This window comes from Clytia hemisphaerica, unplaced genomic scaffold (assembly GCF_902728285.1).
Source record: "Clytia hemisphaerica strain Z4C2 unplaced genomic scaffold, Clytia hemisphaerica genome assembly, whole genome shotgun sequence".
NCBI lineage: Eukaryota > Metazoa > Cnidaria > Hydrozoa > Leptothecata > Clytiidae > Clytia > Clytia hemisphaerica.
This window is the reverse complement of record NW_027103882.1, coordinates 20603-34414: the sequence shown is the minus strand read 5'-3', so window position 1 is coordinate 34414 and position 13812 is coordinate 20603. Positions and strand designations below refer to the sequence as shown.

Here is a 13812-nt window from a genome sequence, read left to right as displayed (position 1 = left end):
ATCTGACCTGCTGACTGTCTGGTCGCTGTGTTTCCATCTTTCTACCATCTTCCTGATTTTGAATGTGAATTTTGCAGACTAGAAACTATAACTAACTCCCGGCCGGGATAACACTCTCCCGGCCGGTAATCTCAAACATCCGGCCGAGAGTTTCGATATCCGGCCGGCAGTTGTAAACTCTCGGCCGAACGTTTGAGATTACCGGCCGAGAGTTTACAACAAACATACAAACTGAAATGGCTAAATCAGCCACGGTATAAAACTGTCATAAAGAATGATTATATAGAAAAAGGCTGGTCAGCGTACAGGATTTGGAAAGAGCATCCCATGAAGAAGTGGTATAAAAGTTCTGTGCAAAATCTCATTAAACGGTTCAAAAAAGCGGGACCATGGACAAAAAACCCGGCTCCGGCCGCCCAATAACTGTAACAACTGCAATGCCGGACAAAAGGTTGTAGACAAATGAAATTTCAGTGAAAAATGATGAGAAATAGAGCAAAATGACTCTTCTATGTGTCTGAAAGGGGATGGAAGTTAAGAAAAACACTTTTGAAGTCGTTGCATTGCTTTTGAATTGCTTTTGAGGGAACCACAAGAAAAATCAGCGTTTTGATACTGGTGTAAGCCAGTTAATCAAGCCCTTGTGGTTGCCCTTGAGGTTAGACTGCAGTGGGTGACTTTCAAAGACTTTGAACAGCTTTGAATGGGTTTGGAAAGCACCCAGAGCCTCTTGGGAACTTGTTTTTGATCGATATTGAAGTATTTTGCAAATATTGCAGAAGTCTACCAACCTTTTGTCCAGCATTGTCTGAGAATTCTGAGACTCAGTGTATTTTCCAGCTCAAATTTTTGGGAATATCAATGGTAGTTTCAGATTGAAATTGTCTCTATTGTAGTTGAGGATCATTCCTGAGTCTCAAAATTTATTTTTGCTGATTCAGCATTTTATATTGCTCCACATTTGAGTCTATTTGAGGGGGGGGGGTCTCAATACTTCTGAAAATGGCTGATTTTTTGATTTTTTTGGTATAACTCCTGCTGTGATGGTCGAAATAATTAGAAATTTCTTCTGGTTGTTCGATTTGAGATACTTTGATGGAAAATTGCCACTTCAGAGAAGACCCCTGTTCAATTTTTTCTTAAAAATTTAGACAATGCCGGACAAAAGGTTGTAGACAAATGAAATTTCAGTGAAAAATGATGAGAAATAGAGCAAAATGACTCTTCTATGTGTCTGAAAGGGGATGGAAGTTAAGAAAAACACTTTTGAAGTCGTTGCATTGCTTTTGAATTGCTTTTGAGGGAACCACAAGAAAAAATCAGCGTTTTGATACTGGTGTAAGCCAGTTAATCAAGCCCTTGTGGTTTGCCCTTGAGGTTAGACTGCAGTGGGTGACTTTCAAAGACTTTGAACAGCTTTGAATGGGTTTGGAAAGCACCCAGAGCCTCTTGGGAACTTGTTTTTGATCGATATTGAAGTATTTTGCAAATATTGCAGAAGTCTACCAACCTTTTGTCCAGCATTGTGCAGAAAACGAAGAACCTGTTGAGCAACTGATTTGCCCGCAGGAAGATTCACCTGGAACACACAAATCACCGCGAGAGATTGAAAAGATCACGGGAATAAAGAGATTGTCAGTGCGAAGAATGGTGAAATGAAATGGATGGAAGCAGTATAAAAAAATCAAGACCCCGAGAGTTACCGAAGGAACAAAGAAACAACGAACGGAAAGATCTGGTGCTTTGGCTGAGTGGTTTTCCCACAAAAGAAGCTTTTAGAAGTGTGTGTTCCAAGACGAGAAAGACTTTACTGTTGATGTACCCATTAATTCACAAAATAACAGAGTATATAGCAAAGGAAAAAAGGCTGATGTCCCTGATAACCCTTACGGAAACTAAATGCTCGTATTCCATTGAAAACGAATATAGAATGCATTAAAATAGAATAAAATTCTAGGTTCAAAACTTTGATGAATTTCTAATTCATTGGGTATCAAGTTGTATTTAAATTCTAGACTTTAAATTACATATAAATGTATAATAAAAGATTACGTTGAACTTGAGCAAAGAAAATACAATTCAAATGTTGTTTCAATTAAATTCATTTTCTATTAACTTTTCTAAACGTAGTAAAATTATATTTTTAATGTGAACCACGGATTCACTAAAATAAAATGCAATTCAGATGCTCTCACAAATAAAATGCATTTTTTATTCGATTTTTTAAACGCATTTAAACTAAATTTTTCGATATGGTCACGAATTTGATAAAGTAATATGCAGTTCAAATAGTTTTACAAATAAAATGCACTTTCCATTCCATGCTGTTTTAATTTTTTCTGCTGAAATTCATTTTTTTCTAATTTTTTGAAATCAAAAAATAAGTAAAAAGATAAATTAGTAAAGATTAATACCAGAGTAAATAGTCACGAGACTAAATGCAACCTAATATATTATAAGTAAAACTATAGCCAGTCTATTCGGTATTCAGAAAAGAGATTAATGGTACAGGGATTACCAAAAATTTCCATTTCCACCTATTTGAATTCATTGCAGAATGGAGATTTTTCGCAAGCTTTCAAATAAAATGTTACCAAAATTCTTGAAACTTAATTTAAATCCCATGTTCCTTCTTTCAGTGTAACATACTATTTCAAGCTAACTTTTTCCGTGGTGAAGTGAAAGACCCAGCGTTTTTGTAATCTTAAAACCATATTTACCACAAAAGAATGCGGCTATCGCGAAATCGCACCCTTACAATGAAGATCGTAATCGTCAAAAATAAGGCACGCTGATGACAGTACAGTATTTCGCCATCAATTTTAAATCTTTAATCCATGTTTATCATGTTTTGTTAAATCTCCTCCTTGATTAACTCTCTCACAGCTGTTCACAAGCTAGAGGAAACAGCCCCTAGAAACAGACTCGGTGGGACCCCTCCTCACTGGAAAAAGCCGCCAAAAAATGGTCCCGGTGATAGAAAATACCCTGAAATTTCATCCCCATTGAAAAGCTACAAGAGCTCTCATTACCGCTCGGAAAAAAAACACTGAGACACTGAGGCCATCCTCACTGGATTTTTGAGCTGTAAACATTGGAATTTGAAAGCCCCACTCATTTAAAAACAAGCGGTTTTCCACTCCCATTGGCATAGCTCATGTTATCTTCACTGGCTAAATAACCTTAACAGGGTCACTGAGACCGGGGTGTCAGGAAATGGATCTGAAAATAATATATAATGTTATATGTCATTGAATATGCCATTTTTCATGAGTTAAAAATTACAGTGCATTATGGTAGGTTTCAAAATTAAATGATGACAGAAAATAGACAAGTACTTTTCAGGAGTTCTGTCTTTTTGAGAGCACGACCAGTGCACGAGTTTAAAAAAAAAATCAAATACAGCTTTTTGTGCACAATGCAGGGCGGGTCGGGAAATCATTTAAAATTTTGAAATTTTAGTGACCCAGCCGCCCTCACGATTAATAACAAAACTTTTTTTCTCCGAACCAGATAAACTTTCGATAAGTTTTTTATCGGACAAAAAGTGAATATTTGTCTAACAACAAATACTTTGAATATTCGAAAAAACTAGGAAAAGAGAGCGCGTAGCAGTCATTTTAGAAGCTCTACGCGCATAACAGAATATGTTAACTTTTAATTGCAAGTAGGGCATGATCCTGAAGTAGGATGAATTCTTCCGCAAATTATGAACAAAAGTTTTTGATGTTGTTATTATCACATATCATAGTATTTCACAATAATGGCGCAACTTTTTTTCTGATTCTAATCATACCCTCGTAAACAAAGCCAAGGTAAAACTCGGGTTTTTAATACGAGTTTTACCCGCGATACCCAATGAGCAATATACTCGAGTAAAACGGGTTTTCACCCTACTCGCTTAACCCGGGTAGGAATAAAAACTCGATTTACCTGCTTTTTTGAGTATTTCTATTTATGGAAAAATACCAGGGTTACCCCCTGCCAATAAAAAACCCGAGTTTAAAGTATTCGAAGTAATTAAAGTTTGGAGCCCAAATTACTTTTTCATGTATTTGTTTTTCAGGATGATTTTGAAAACGATGAGAAAACATTGATGGTTTGATTTCAAAAGAACATAAATGATATCGAAATTGCATATGATTATGAGAATGTTTGTATTATATACAACCATTATTATAATGTAACAAAGTTCTAGGCGCACGAGGGCCTCTGGAACTGATCGTGATTATACGTATTTTACAATTGTTTTGTGTTGAATCTTTTCGGGTGTTTACTCCACGCAGTGTTGAGTCTTTCTTTGAAGACTTTGACTGTCTTTGCCTCAGCGACATCTTTTGGCAATTTATTCCAGGTTGGTATAGTTCGATAAAAGAAGGAATTCGTTTGTACACCACGGAGTCCATCGCTTCCAAAGTTTGGAATCATCTCAAAGTTGTGCCTTCTGTTTGGTCGCGTTCGACGGGCTATCTTGTTTGGGATGGTATCTTTTTCGTAATAGTTGATGTGCTTGTAAAGTTGGACCATGTCACAAAAGTGTCTTCTAAACTCGAGCGTAGGAAGATCTAATTCACGCAATCGTTCTTCATAAGACATATCACGACATTTTTGAACAAGTTTTGTTGCCCGTCTTTGTACTCCTTCAATCAGATTTACGTGTTTACGTAGAAACGGAGACCATACTGACTGAGCGTACTCCAGATGCGGCCGAACAAACCATAATTTACAATATAAATACATTTTTTAAATATTGAATACTGTATAATATGTAAGAAAAAATAATGGAATTAATAACAATAAAAACAATTATACGAATTTACAATGTTATAATTTACGATATATATATACATCTTTTATACAACATTGAATATACAGCACAAAATGTATTTATGTATTATATCTGAATTATCATAATAATTGAACTAATAATACTGAGCTGGTTATTTAAATGAAAAATAGTGCTTAATTTGAATGAAAAATTTATAAAAAGATGAAAACTAAAAGGTCAAACTAATTCCAGTCCACCTGGGAAGAAAAATTAAAAGCTGAAAACTCTAATAAAACTAAAGCGATGTTTGTACTCAAAGAATAGCTTTACGCTAGGGAAATCGAAACAAATGAAATTCCTTGAATTGTTAGAAAATCGTTAAACAGAATATGCCTAAAAATACTAAAATTACGCAAAAATACTCTCCTTTTTATTAGATCTTAATTTTCGAACTCTCGCGGAACAAATTTTCGACTTGAAAGGGTATGAAAGTGAATTTGGGCGTTTTTCGCGACCTAATTCTTCCATGCTTCTAAAGATTTTTGCAAAGTTTTAACATACTTTAATCGTAGAAATTTTAACGAGACTAATTTTAGCGTATATTAGCGAGTCAGGAAAATCTTGATTTTTTTGAATTTATTTTAGCGAATCACGATTTAAAAAAATTTCGCGTAGATAAAATTTAGCGAATACTCGTATTACATTATTGACTGAATTCGTTTTCTAGCATTTCTTTGCACTGAAACCCTTCCTATTGATGAAAATGTATCAAGGCAATATAACCAGAAATTTCACGTGGATAAATTTTAGCGATCTGTCTATTCGGCGTGTTTTAGCGAGATTCATTTTAGCGGAAACAGGGAAAACTCGCTAAAACGCTAAAATTAGTCTCGCTAAAATTTCTACGATTAAAGTAGTTTGTAGACACCCTACAACGCGAAAATTACTGTAAATTAGTTCCCTTATGGAAGGCTGCTGTTAGTTGCGAGACGCCCTTGAATTGTTCTTAATTTTTGTAATTTTCTAGGCTCGTGTTAATAAAATAGAGAGTACATTTGCAAGTAAATTACAACGAATTATAGTGAGCACGAATTATTCCTCCCTCTCTTCGTTTCCTCAAGCCTTCTTTCGATTTTCAGGCTTTGTGCGTCGCCGATTGGTGAAATACTGACGCATGAACGTGCGGATGGTAGGATCAGATGCACTTTCCCCGTATCGTTTCTTGACGTACTCTAAACAAAATACACAAGGAAAGAGTATTTTAAACCAGAAGTTTTCCAATCGACTGCACTTTTCTAGGAGATTCTAGGACTCGTAAGAGACCGAAATTACAGCCTTTCAACCTTTTTCTACGGGAAAATCCCCATTAAATGAGTATGGTAGCATTGATAATAATTTGGGTAATATGCAATACATACATGTATAGTCGAAGGTGCGCAACGCACTGGGCTCAACTTCAGTGGCTTCAAATTATTCATAGGCCCGATTGTAGACCCCCAGATATTCACCCAAGGAACAAGTGTGCAAAATTTCAGCCAAATCGAACAATTTTTGAAATCTCCAGGCTGCCCTAAGGTTTTAGCCTCGTTTTGGCGAAAAACTCGTCCCCAGGCCCCAAGAATCAAAATTTCCAAAAATTGAAAAAAACCACCCACAGATATTCACCCAAGGAACAAGTGTGCCAAATTTCAGCCAAATCCGACCTTTTTTGAAGTGTCCAGGCTGCCAGCCTCGTTTTGGTGAAAAACTCGTCCCAAGGCCCCAAAAATCAAAATTTTCAAAAAATGAAAAAAACACCCCCAGATATTCACCCAAGGAACAAGTGTGCCAAATTTCAGTCAAATCCGACCTTTTTTGAAGTGTCCAGGCTGCCCCAAAGTTTTAGCCTCGTTTTGGCGAAAAACTCGTCCCCAGGCCCAAAAATCAAAATTTTCAAAAATGAAAAAAACACCCCCAGATATTCACCCAAGGAACAAGTGTGCCAAATTTCAGCCAAATCCGACCTTTTTTGAAGTGTCCAGGCTGCCCCAAAGTTTTAGCCTCGTTTTGGCGAAAAACTCGTCCCAGGCCCCAAAAATCAAAATTTTCAAAAAATGAAAAAAACACCCCCAGATATTCACCCAAGGAGCAAGTGTGCCAAATTTCAGCCAAATCCGACCTTTTTTGAAGTGTCCAGCCTGCCCTAAAAAGTTTTCGGACGGACATACATACAGACATACAGACATTCTCAGATTATAGCTCAACTGAAGTTGAGAATTATAGCTCAACTGAAGTTGAGAACAGTATGTACCCCCATAAAATGAATCAACAAAAGTTTATATCTAATATCAGTTTTGGCTTTCTCAAAATCTAAACTCAAACTTGTTAACTTTTTTTAAAACACTCGGTAGGGAATCCCTAATTTAACATTACATAGAGTTTTGAAATAGCAACCCTCTTCTGAACTACATATTATACCTGATTATACCTCTAGTACATATTTTTATATAAAAAAAGACATAAAATTTTAAGATTAAAACCGTATTTGTGGTAAATACACTTACTTTCAATAATTTCTCTCTTTTCCTCAGAGATTCCTCCCCGATCTGTCTGGCCTTGTCCTTTGACCGTGCAGGTGGCAAACTCGTCCTCCGTTAGAATTTCGTCCATCAGCTCCCTGGTGAGGCTTCCCATGCTGGTTGCTGATTTGGATATAGAATCCAGAGTAGCCTGGAAATAAAAAAAAGATAAATTACTTATTCATTTATTTTCCTAAAACATAGTGTAAGCAAAACGTGTGAGGAAAAAAAGTGTGAGGCAAAACTTTTGATATCATATTTTTGTTTCGAATTTCCCTGGTCCTTTCAACAAATACTAATCGCCCATGGTGATAAATCATAATAAGGTAATTTTAGAATGGGGTAAACATTAAGGGTATCTTTCCAACCAATTTTGACAATTTTTCCAGTGGGAGCTGGAGGAAAATCATTATAGAAATCATTTAGAGTGAGCTTACTTTACAATAGTGGTTTTCAGCAATGTAGCTTTCAATGTGATCGTTCTAAAAAGATGGAATATAAGTAAATTAATATACTGACGTAGTGGGTGCAACGGTTCCAAAAGTGTCCCTATTTTTATCTATCCCCATTCTTGAAAAGGGAAACTCCAAACTTTAATCAACCCCTCCTATTTTCGGAAATTATTGACCTATTACACGCTTTTTGTTTTAATAAGAATATCTTTTATAAGAATATCAGTGTTAAGATTGGCGAAATCGTAAGAATACCCTAAGAATACCCTCCGGGTGAGTTTCACAGAATTTGAAAGAATACAGTCATTTTATATTTGGTTAACAAAAAAAACTACAGAACTAAAATGATTTGCTTTATTCTCGAGAAAGTCATTTAGGAGCTTATAACTAAATTACCCGGTTGGTTGCGGCGGATTCTCGATGTGTCATCATTTTGGACATTTTGTGGCCACTTTCCCTTCCAAGTCTGTGACTCTTTCAACCAATCTAAAATTTTAAAAAAGTCATTCATTTTAATTATTTTGAAGGCCAAATTGAAGAGGAAAAGAAATTCCAAATAATTACGAAATATTCAATGCAATCCTGAAATTATTATTAAAAAGCAATATTACTTTCAAGCCATTTTCCCAAACCTGTATCAATCGGAACGTAAATAAAATTGTTGATTATTACTTTTTTTAGCTCAATAAGGCATGAGCTGGAGCTGGAGCTCTTTCATTTGATTTTGAACACAGACTTCCCAAATGTCTTACCGCTTATTTTGTTGGTAAAGTTGAGCTTGTGGGTCAAATTGCTGTCCAACAAGATGCTCTTGACTAGATGATTGACTGAATTGAAAGAAAATGGTAATAATTAGTGTCGTGCCTGCAAATTCTCGGCAAAACCTCGCCAAATACAGATTTTATTGACCCAATACGGCCCTTATATTTCGCCTCAAGACTGTATACTACAAATAAAATCAAGTTAGTAGAAAAACAGGGCTTGCTCTTACCTATTGTTTTCGATTATGCTTGAATCATTTCGTTGATCAGTGCCAAGGAGGCTATTTAGAAAGTCACCACTGAAAAAAAAATTTACAATCATCGTTATGTTACAATATGAAGGGATCTAAATTCTTTTTAACAAGAAATTTTCCAAATATACAAGGTTTAAAATTATACCAAAGCTCGGGTTAAATGATTTCTAACCATGTTTTAGTGATATATACTTAGATTAAGGCCAGTCTGCAAAATGATGTTTCTTGCAAGGTTGGAAAAGATCAAGATTGGAAGTTAGGAAGCAAAGTCTATTTCGGTTCCATTGTGACCCATTCTCATAAGACTCAAAACTTGAAACTAGATTAGAACTTTTTTTTTTTTTTTTTTTTTTTTTTATCTTTATTGAAACAAAAACACGTGTACACTACGAACATATATTACAAAACATTACTTAAACATAAAATATAGTCCCTCCCCCCGCTAGGAACTAACGTTATATCGCCAGAGGTACTAGACTATGTAAAAAATAAATAAATAAGTAAATAAAGAAAAAAAAAATCTTGGAGAAGGAAGCTACAATTGTTAGGTAAAAGCCTAAAATAAAGCACCGCTAAACCTTCCAGTTTCGTTAAGAAAATCAACAACAGAACAAAGAATAGATTTATTTAGATTTGAACTCAAACTTTCATCCCCATATAATAAAAGCCGACAGAAAAAAGGAGGGTTAAGCGGCGGATGAAAAATAATGCCTAGGGTCTGAAGTTTGTCGAACAAAGATTGTCTTGCATGGGAATATATAGAGCAGTGCAGAAGAAAGTGCTGAGTGTTTTCAACAGAGTTAGTTCGGCAACCACAGAAAGGGTCTAAATTGTCGCGGAAGCCATGTCTAAATTTATGCTCGTCGAGATGGCTGAAACCGACCCGAAGTCGATTAAGAAAGATCACTCCTTGAATGTCAGGAACATCAAAAACATGAGATTGCTTGGGTCTCAAAAATTCATAGATTGCTTTTTTGAAAGTTTTAATTGAAGGTAGATCTCGTATATTACCTCCCAGAACATTCCACTGAGATATGCAGTACGGAAAAAAAGTGTTACGGAAACGCTCAGTTCGTATATTAAGGGGATAAATAGGATTTCTTGTTCTAAGGCCACCTGGTGCTATAAGTCTTACTGGCAGGTAGTTACGTAAATACTTAATAGAGCTAAATTATTAATAATTCCATAGAAGAATGTCATTCTTCTAGCAAAGCGCCTGTCAGCAAGACTTTCAAGACCAAGTTCTGAATATAGTTTTTCTTGAGACGTTCCACGAAAACAGCCTGTTATAGCTAAACAGGCATTATATTGAATAGATTCAAGCTTCTGCACAAAGGTAGCATTTCCTGGGCGGTCATATACGATATCACCATAATCAAGATGAGGCCTAATGAAAGATTTATAAATGGTTAGTAGAGATCTCCTAGGCACATGCTTGCGAAGTCGATTAATAAGACCAATTCCTTTATTGGCCTTTTTTATCTTCTCGTCTAGATGGCGATCAAAAGTAAGTTTTGAATCTAAGATTAGAACTTACTATACTGGCGATAGAATCGACCCATTTGGAGAGGCGCTGAATCTGAAAGAGAGGACATTTAAACAAAATGTATTTAGTGTTAAAAATATATACAGCTGACTCCCGGGAATGGCTCTCCTCATGGCAATATTCATGGTCTTTCACACACCACATATTGAGGCCTTATCTAGAACTTATCTAAAACAATTAGTGGTCGACAAATCGATTCTTAATTATACAGCTATCATACCTCATTTGGGTTTTCGATGCAGAAGCTGCAGTCCCCGACGTTTGCGTCATGAAATTCTGATTTTGATACCTAGAAACAGTGAAAAAATTCCTTGAATATGTGATGCTGATCCCTTTCTTTTGTTACATTTAATGTGTTTTGCTACAAACTACAGTCTACAGTAAAAAGTTCAATATAAACGACAGAAAATAAGTCATTAATTCTAACATGTAGTAAATTTAATTACATTATAACGTTTCTTATTCTTTACTATAAAACTTAATCATTTATAGCTTGGAGGAGGGCAAAGGCAATAATACATACCCATTTGATGAATTTCCATGATTCGTCTGGGGCAAATCAAATCTAGACGGAAAGGAGTTGAATACTTTATGCGTTGGTGTTTGTATAATTTACGACTAAAATTTTTCTATTACATATACACTAAACAACAATTCTTTTTTAAATATATAATAGCCCAAGATCCCAATTATGCCATCAATTTTTGAACTTAGAAAATATGTTTTAGGGAGTTCATATCAACTTACGTATTGGTTTGGTCGTTCCAAAGTGATAGATTTGATTGACCAGTTCTGAAATGAAGGAGGGTTTCAGTTTAAAGATAGCATAAAAACTGTAGAATACCTGAAGTTTTAAAGCTTTTGTAAAAAGGAAAAATCTCCAAAATAATCAGAGATAATATCACCAGAGCTCTCTAAATTCTTCAAACCCAATATATACAGTAAAGGATAATAACTTACGTAAGAGTATGATAATTTGGTTGGTTGCTTTGACCAGTTCTGAAATGATGAAATGAAAGGTTTTAGTATTAAAATTGCCTAAAATCATTAGAATACTTGAAAGTCGAACTTTTGTAAAACTTAAAATCCCCAAGATAATCAGAATTAAATAGGCAGAACTCTCCAAATCTCCAAAATCATCCTAACACCCATTGTATAGTGCAATCCAACATACTGCCAAACATAACTCCTGCACCCCCTCAAAATACTTTAAAGGATGTCAACTTACGTAATTATATGATAGTTTTGAGATTGGTTGGTTTGACCAGTTCTGAAATGATGAAACGAAAGGTTTTAGTATTAAAATCGCTTAAAATCAGTAGAATACCTTACTTAGAAGTCTTACTTTTGGTACAGAGAAACAAAATGTAAAATCAATTCTTTAAAACATTAAAACCTTTCTTCTAAAACCTCAAGCCTTATCTTTTTTTATATTTTACAAAGCTGTCCATACCATATTACACTTCAAATAAACGCCCCTCCTTATGGGAAATGTTTTTTTGTACACGCCCCTTCGAATAAGTAAGAATTAATTTAGTTAGTCATTTTTTTAAAAAGCAGTCTGGATTTTTAAAGGGCAAATTTTTCTATGGTAAATGAAATTTTACCACATCGTGTCTAATTTATGTCCTTAAATCAATTAGAATTCCAAATATTTTTCTTACTGGCAGATATTCTGAATCTCATTATTAATGGCTTCTACGTTGGTTGCAGGCGTAGGATTATGTACGTTCGTTGCAGGCGTAGGATTACGTACATTGGTTGAAGGCGGTTGTACGTACGGTTGCATCAATGCAGCAGCCGAGAAATTGAAATTTGTTTGACTGAAAAAGCGAAAACAATCATGAACATTTTCCCCTTTAATTAAAACCTAGAAAAACTCAACTGGCCCAGACTGGCCATGAAATAATTAACAACAAATTTTAATTTCAGTTAACTTTGTTTAAGATATTCATGTATAATCATTACTCACAAGTTTGGGAGTTGTTCGTTCCATTGAGTTCTTTTATCTTGCAATCTATAAATGAAAAGATAAATATAGTGATATGTTTTAAATTGCGCAAGTTAGTACCAGGATCAAATTTCAGATTGATAGAAGTATTTCAAAGAACATTCTTCACTGATTCTTCAATGAACAATACATTAGCTAATTTTCGTTTCATTGCTTCTTCTTGGTAACCTGATAACAGATGTTCATAATTTTCTTACGCGCACGGTAAACCTCTAAAGGCGCTTGAAAATTATACATCTGAGGAAAATAGTCCTCAAGCGGAAAATTCTACAACAAGAATCTTGTTGTGCGCCGGAAAAATAAAAACTGATACGGCGCCCTATTCATAAACACGATCGCAGCAACTTTGTTGTCATTCCCAGTCCTTTTAGACGAACGAGGTCCTTACGATTTCGAGATTGCATATTCGTCAGATTGTTTGTTTTCACACATCCCTTTAGAGCTTCAGCGTGGTGTGCAGAAAACATTCACAATCTGATCTCAGGTTACTTTTTGGGGAATTGGCAGTTCTGGTGAATTTAAGCAGGATCAGGTTCTCCACTATTCATAAAAAAAATAGCAATACTTTAATTTTTGCTCACTTCAGTTAAATAAACTAAAACAACTCACTCCTTAGATAAGTTGTCCTCAATGGATCTGAGTAGCTCTTGCTGATTCTCTCTTGACAATAGCTAAAACGATTTCACAAAAAAAATATTGAAACCTCCTTCAGAGCCTATCTAGGGATCAAAATCGATTATATCGATCGAACATTAAGTAACGAACTGTGGTTCTAGTATTACTAAGAAACTTTCTCACACATTAGCTCAAAGACTATAAAATCAAATTTGTTTTTACCTCTTTAGGGTCAGCCTGTTTCTTTGGTAAGGACGCAGGGCTACCAGTAGCAATGGAGTCTAAATCAGTCTCAAATTCTAAAAAAAAATAAATATCTCTGTAACACATTGAAGTTCATTGAATTTACCTTAAAAGCAGTCTTGAAGTTTCAAGAACCAAATCCTGAGAAAATAAAACAAAGCCAGGAAGTGATATCTTCAGATTTTGCATCACCTTTCCACAAGTTAGAAATAAGTTTGATTGTTGGATTATTGCTCTCTGAAGTGTCTTTGTGAAAACAAAATACGACAAACACTGGGTATAAAAATTCATGCACACTTGTCCAAAGATTTACAATAAATCACAAACCTTTATCAATTTTCCTCTTAGCTCTTAGCTAGCCTTTGTGGTAACATCTCTAGGTTTGGGTGGTGCTATTCTGTTGTAGTGATCATTAGCTTCACGTTTAGTATCTAAAGTTAGAAAGATAAATTGATTTGAAAAGTCACTTGCTCCTTGAAGGGGAAATCATTACTAAACTGATGATGGAATATGAAAGAGCTCATTAAAGACGATTCCAAAAACATATGGTTTATAGGAATTTACTCTTTTACCAAATAACGACTGTTTGAGAATTCTTTGTATT

The 13812-nt window shown here is 35.1% G+C and overlaps 3 protein-coding genes across 3 annotated transcripts in view; all 3 read right to left on the bottom strand.

Moving 5' to 3' along the window:
* Positions 1-37, bottom strand: part of LOC136808501 (intermembrane lipid transfer protein Vps13-like) — a 5748-nt gene extending 5711 nt beyond the window's left edge. The window contains exon 1 of the mRNA XM_067065028.1: positions 8-37. Coding sequence (XP_066921129.1) covers positions 8-37 — 30 coding nt within the window. The remainder of the gene's footprint in view (positions 1-7) is intronic.
* A 5829-nt stretch (positions 38-5866) lies between these two features.
* On the bottom strand, positions 5867-8218 carry LOC136808491 (uncharacterized). Its single transcript, XM_067065023.1, has 4 exons — positions 8175-8218; positions 7764-7808; positions 7312-7477; positions 5867-6000 (listed from the first exon to the last, which is right to left on the bottom strand). The coding sequence occupies exons 1-4, from the start codon at positions 8208-8210 to the stop codon at positions 5885-5887; spliced, it is 363 nt and encodes a 120-aa protein (XP_066921124.1). The 5' UTR covers positions 8211-8218; the 3' UTR covers positions 5867-5884.
* A 2607-nt stretch (positions 8219-10825) lies between these two features.
* LOC136808500 (uncharacterized) lies at positions 10826-13558 on the bottom strand. The gene is made up of 8 exons (XM_067065027.1): positions 13536-13558; positions 13188-13264; positions 12312-12356; positions 12004-12162; positions 11568-11609; positions 11300-11338; positions 11087-11131; positions 10826-10904 (listed from the first exon to the last, which is right to left on the bottom strand). Exons 4-8 carry the CDS (start codon positions 12126-12128, stop codon positions 10826-10828), a joined length of 330 nt encoding a protein of 109 aa, XP_066921128.1. The 5' UTR covers positions 12129-12162; positions 12312-12356; positions 13188-13264; positions 13536-13558.
* Positions 13559-13812: the final 254 nt, after the last annotated feature.

Bases quoted from the DNA above. Each gene is read 5' to 3' on its own strand.
- LOC136808500 (XM_067065027.1), bottom strand. From the start codon at position 12,128: ATGCAACCGTACGTACAACCGCCTTCAACCAATGTACGTAATCCTACG. The intron at 11,610-12,003 runs GTAAGAAAAATA...TCATCATTTCAG, and splicing joins GAGATTCAGAATATCTGCCA to AACTGGTCAAACCAACCAAT. The intron at 11,339-11,567 runs GTAAGTTGACAT...TCATCATTTCAG, and splicing joins CAAAACTATCATATAATTAC to AACTGGTCAAAGCAACCAAC.
- LOC136808491 (XM_067065023.1), bottom strand. From the start codon at position 8,210: ATGATGACACATCGAGAATCCGCCGCAACCAACCGG. The intron at 7,478-7,763 runs GTAAGCTCACTC...TTTTATTTCCAG, and splicing joins CTGAAAACCACTATTGTAAA to GCTACTCTGGATTCTATATC. The intron at 6,001-7,311 runs GTAAGTGTATTT...TATTTTGTTTAG, and splicing joins AAAGAGAGAAATTATTGAAA to AGTACGTCAAGAAACGATAC.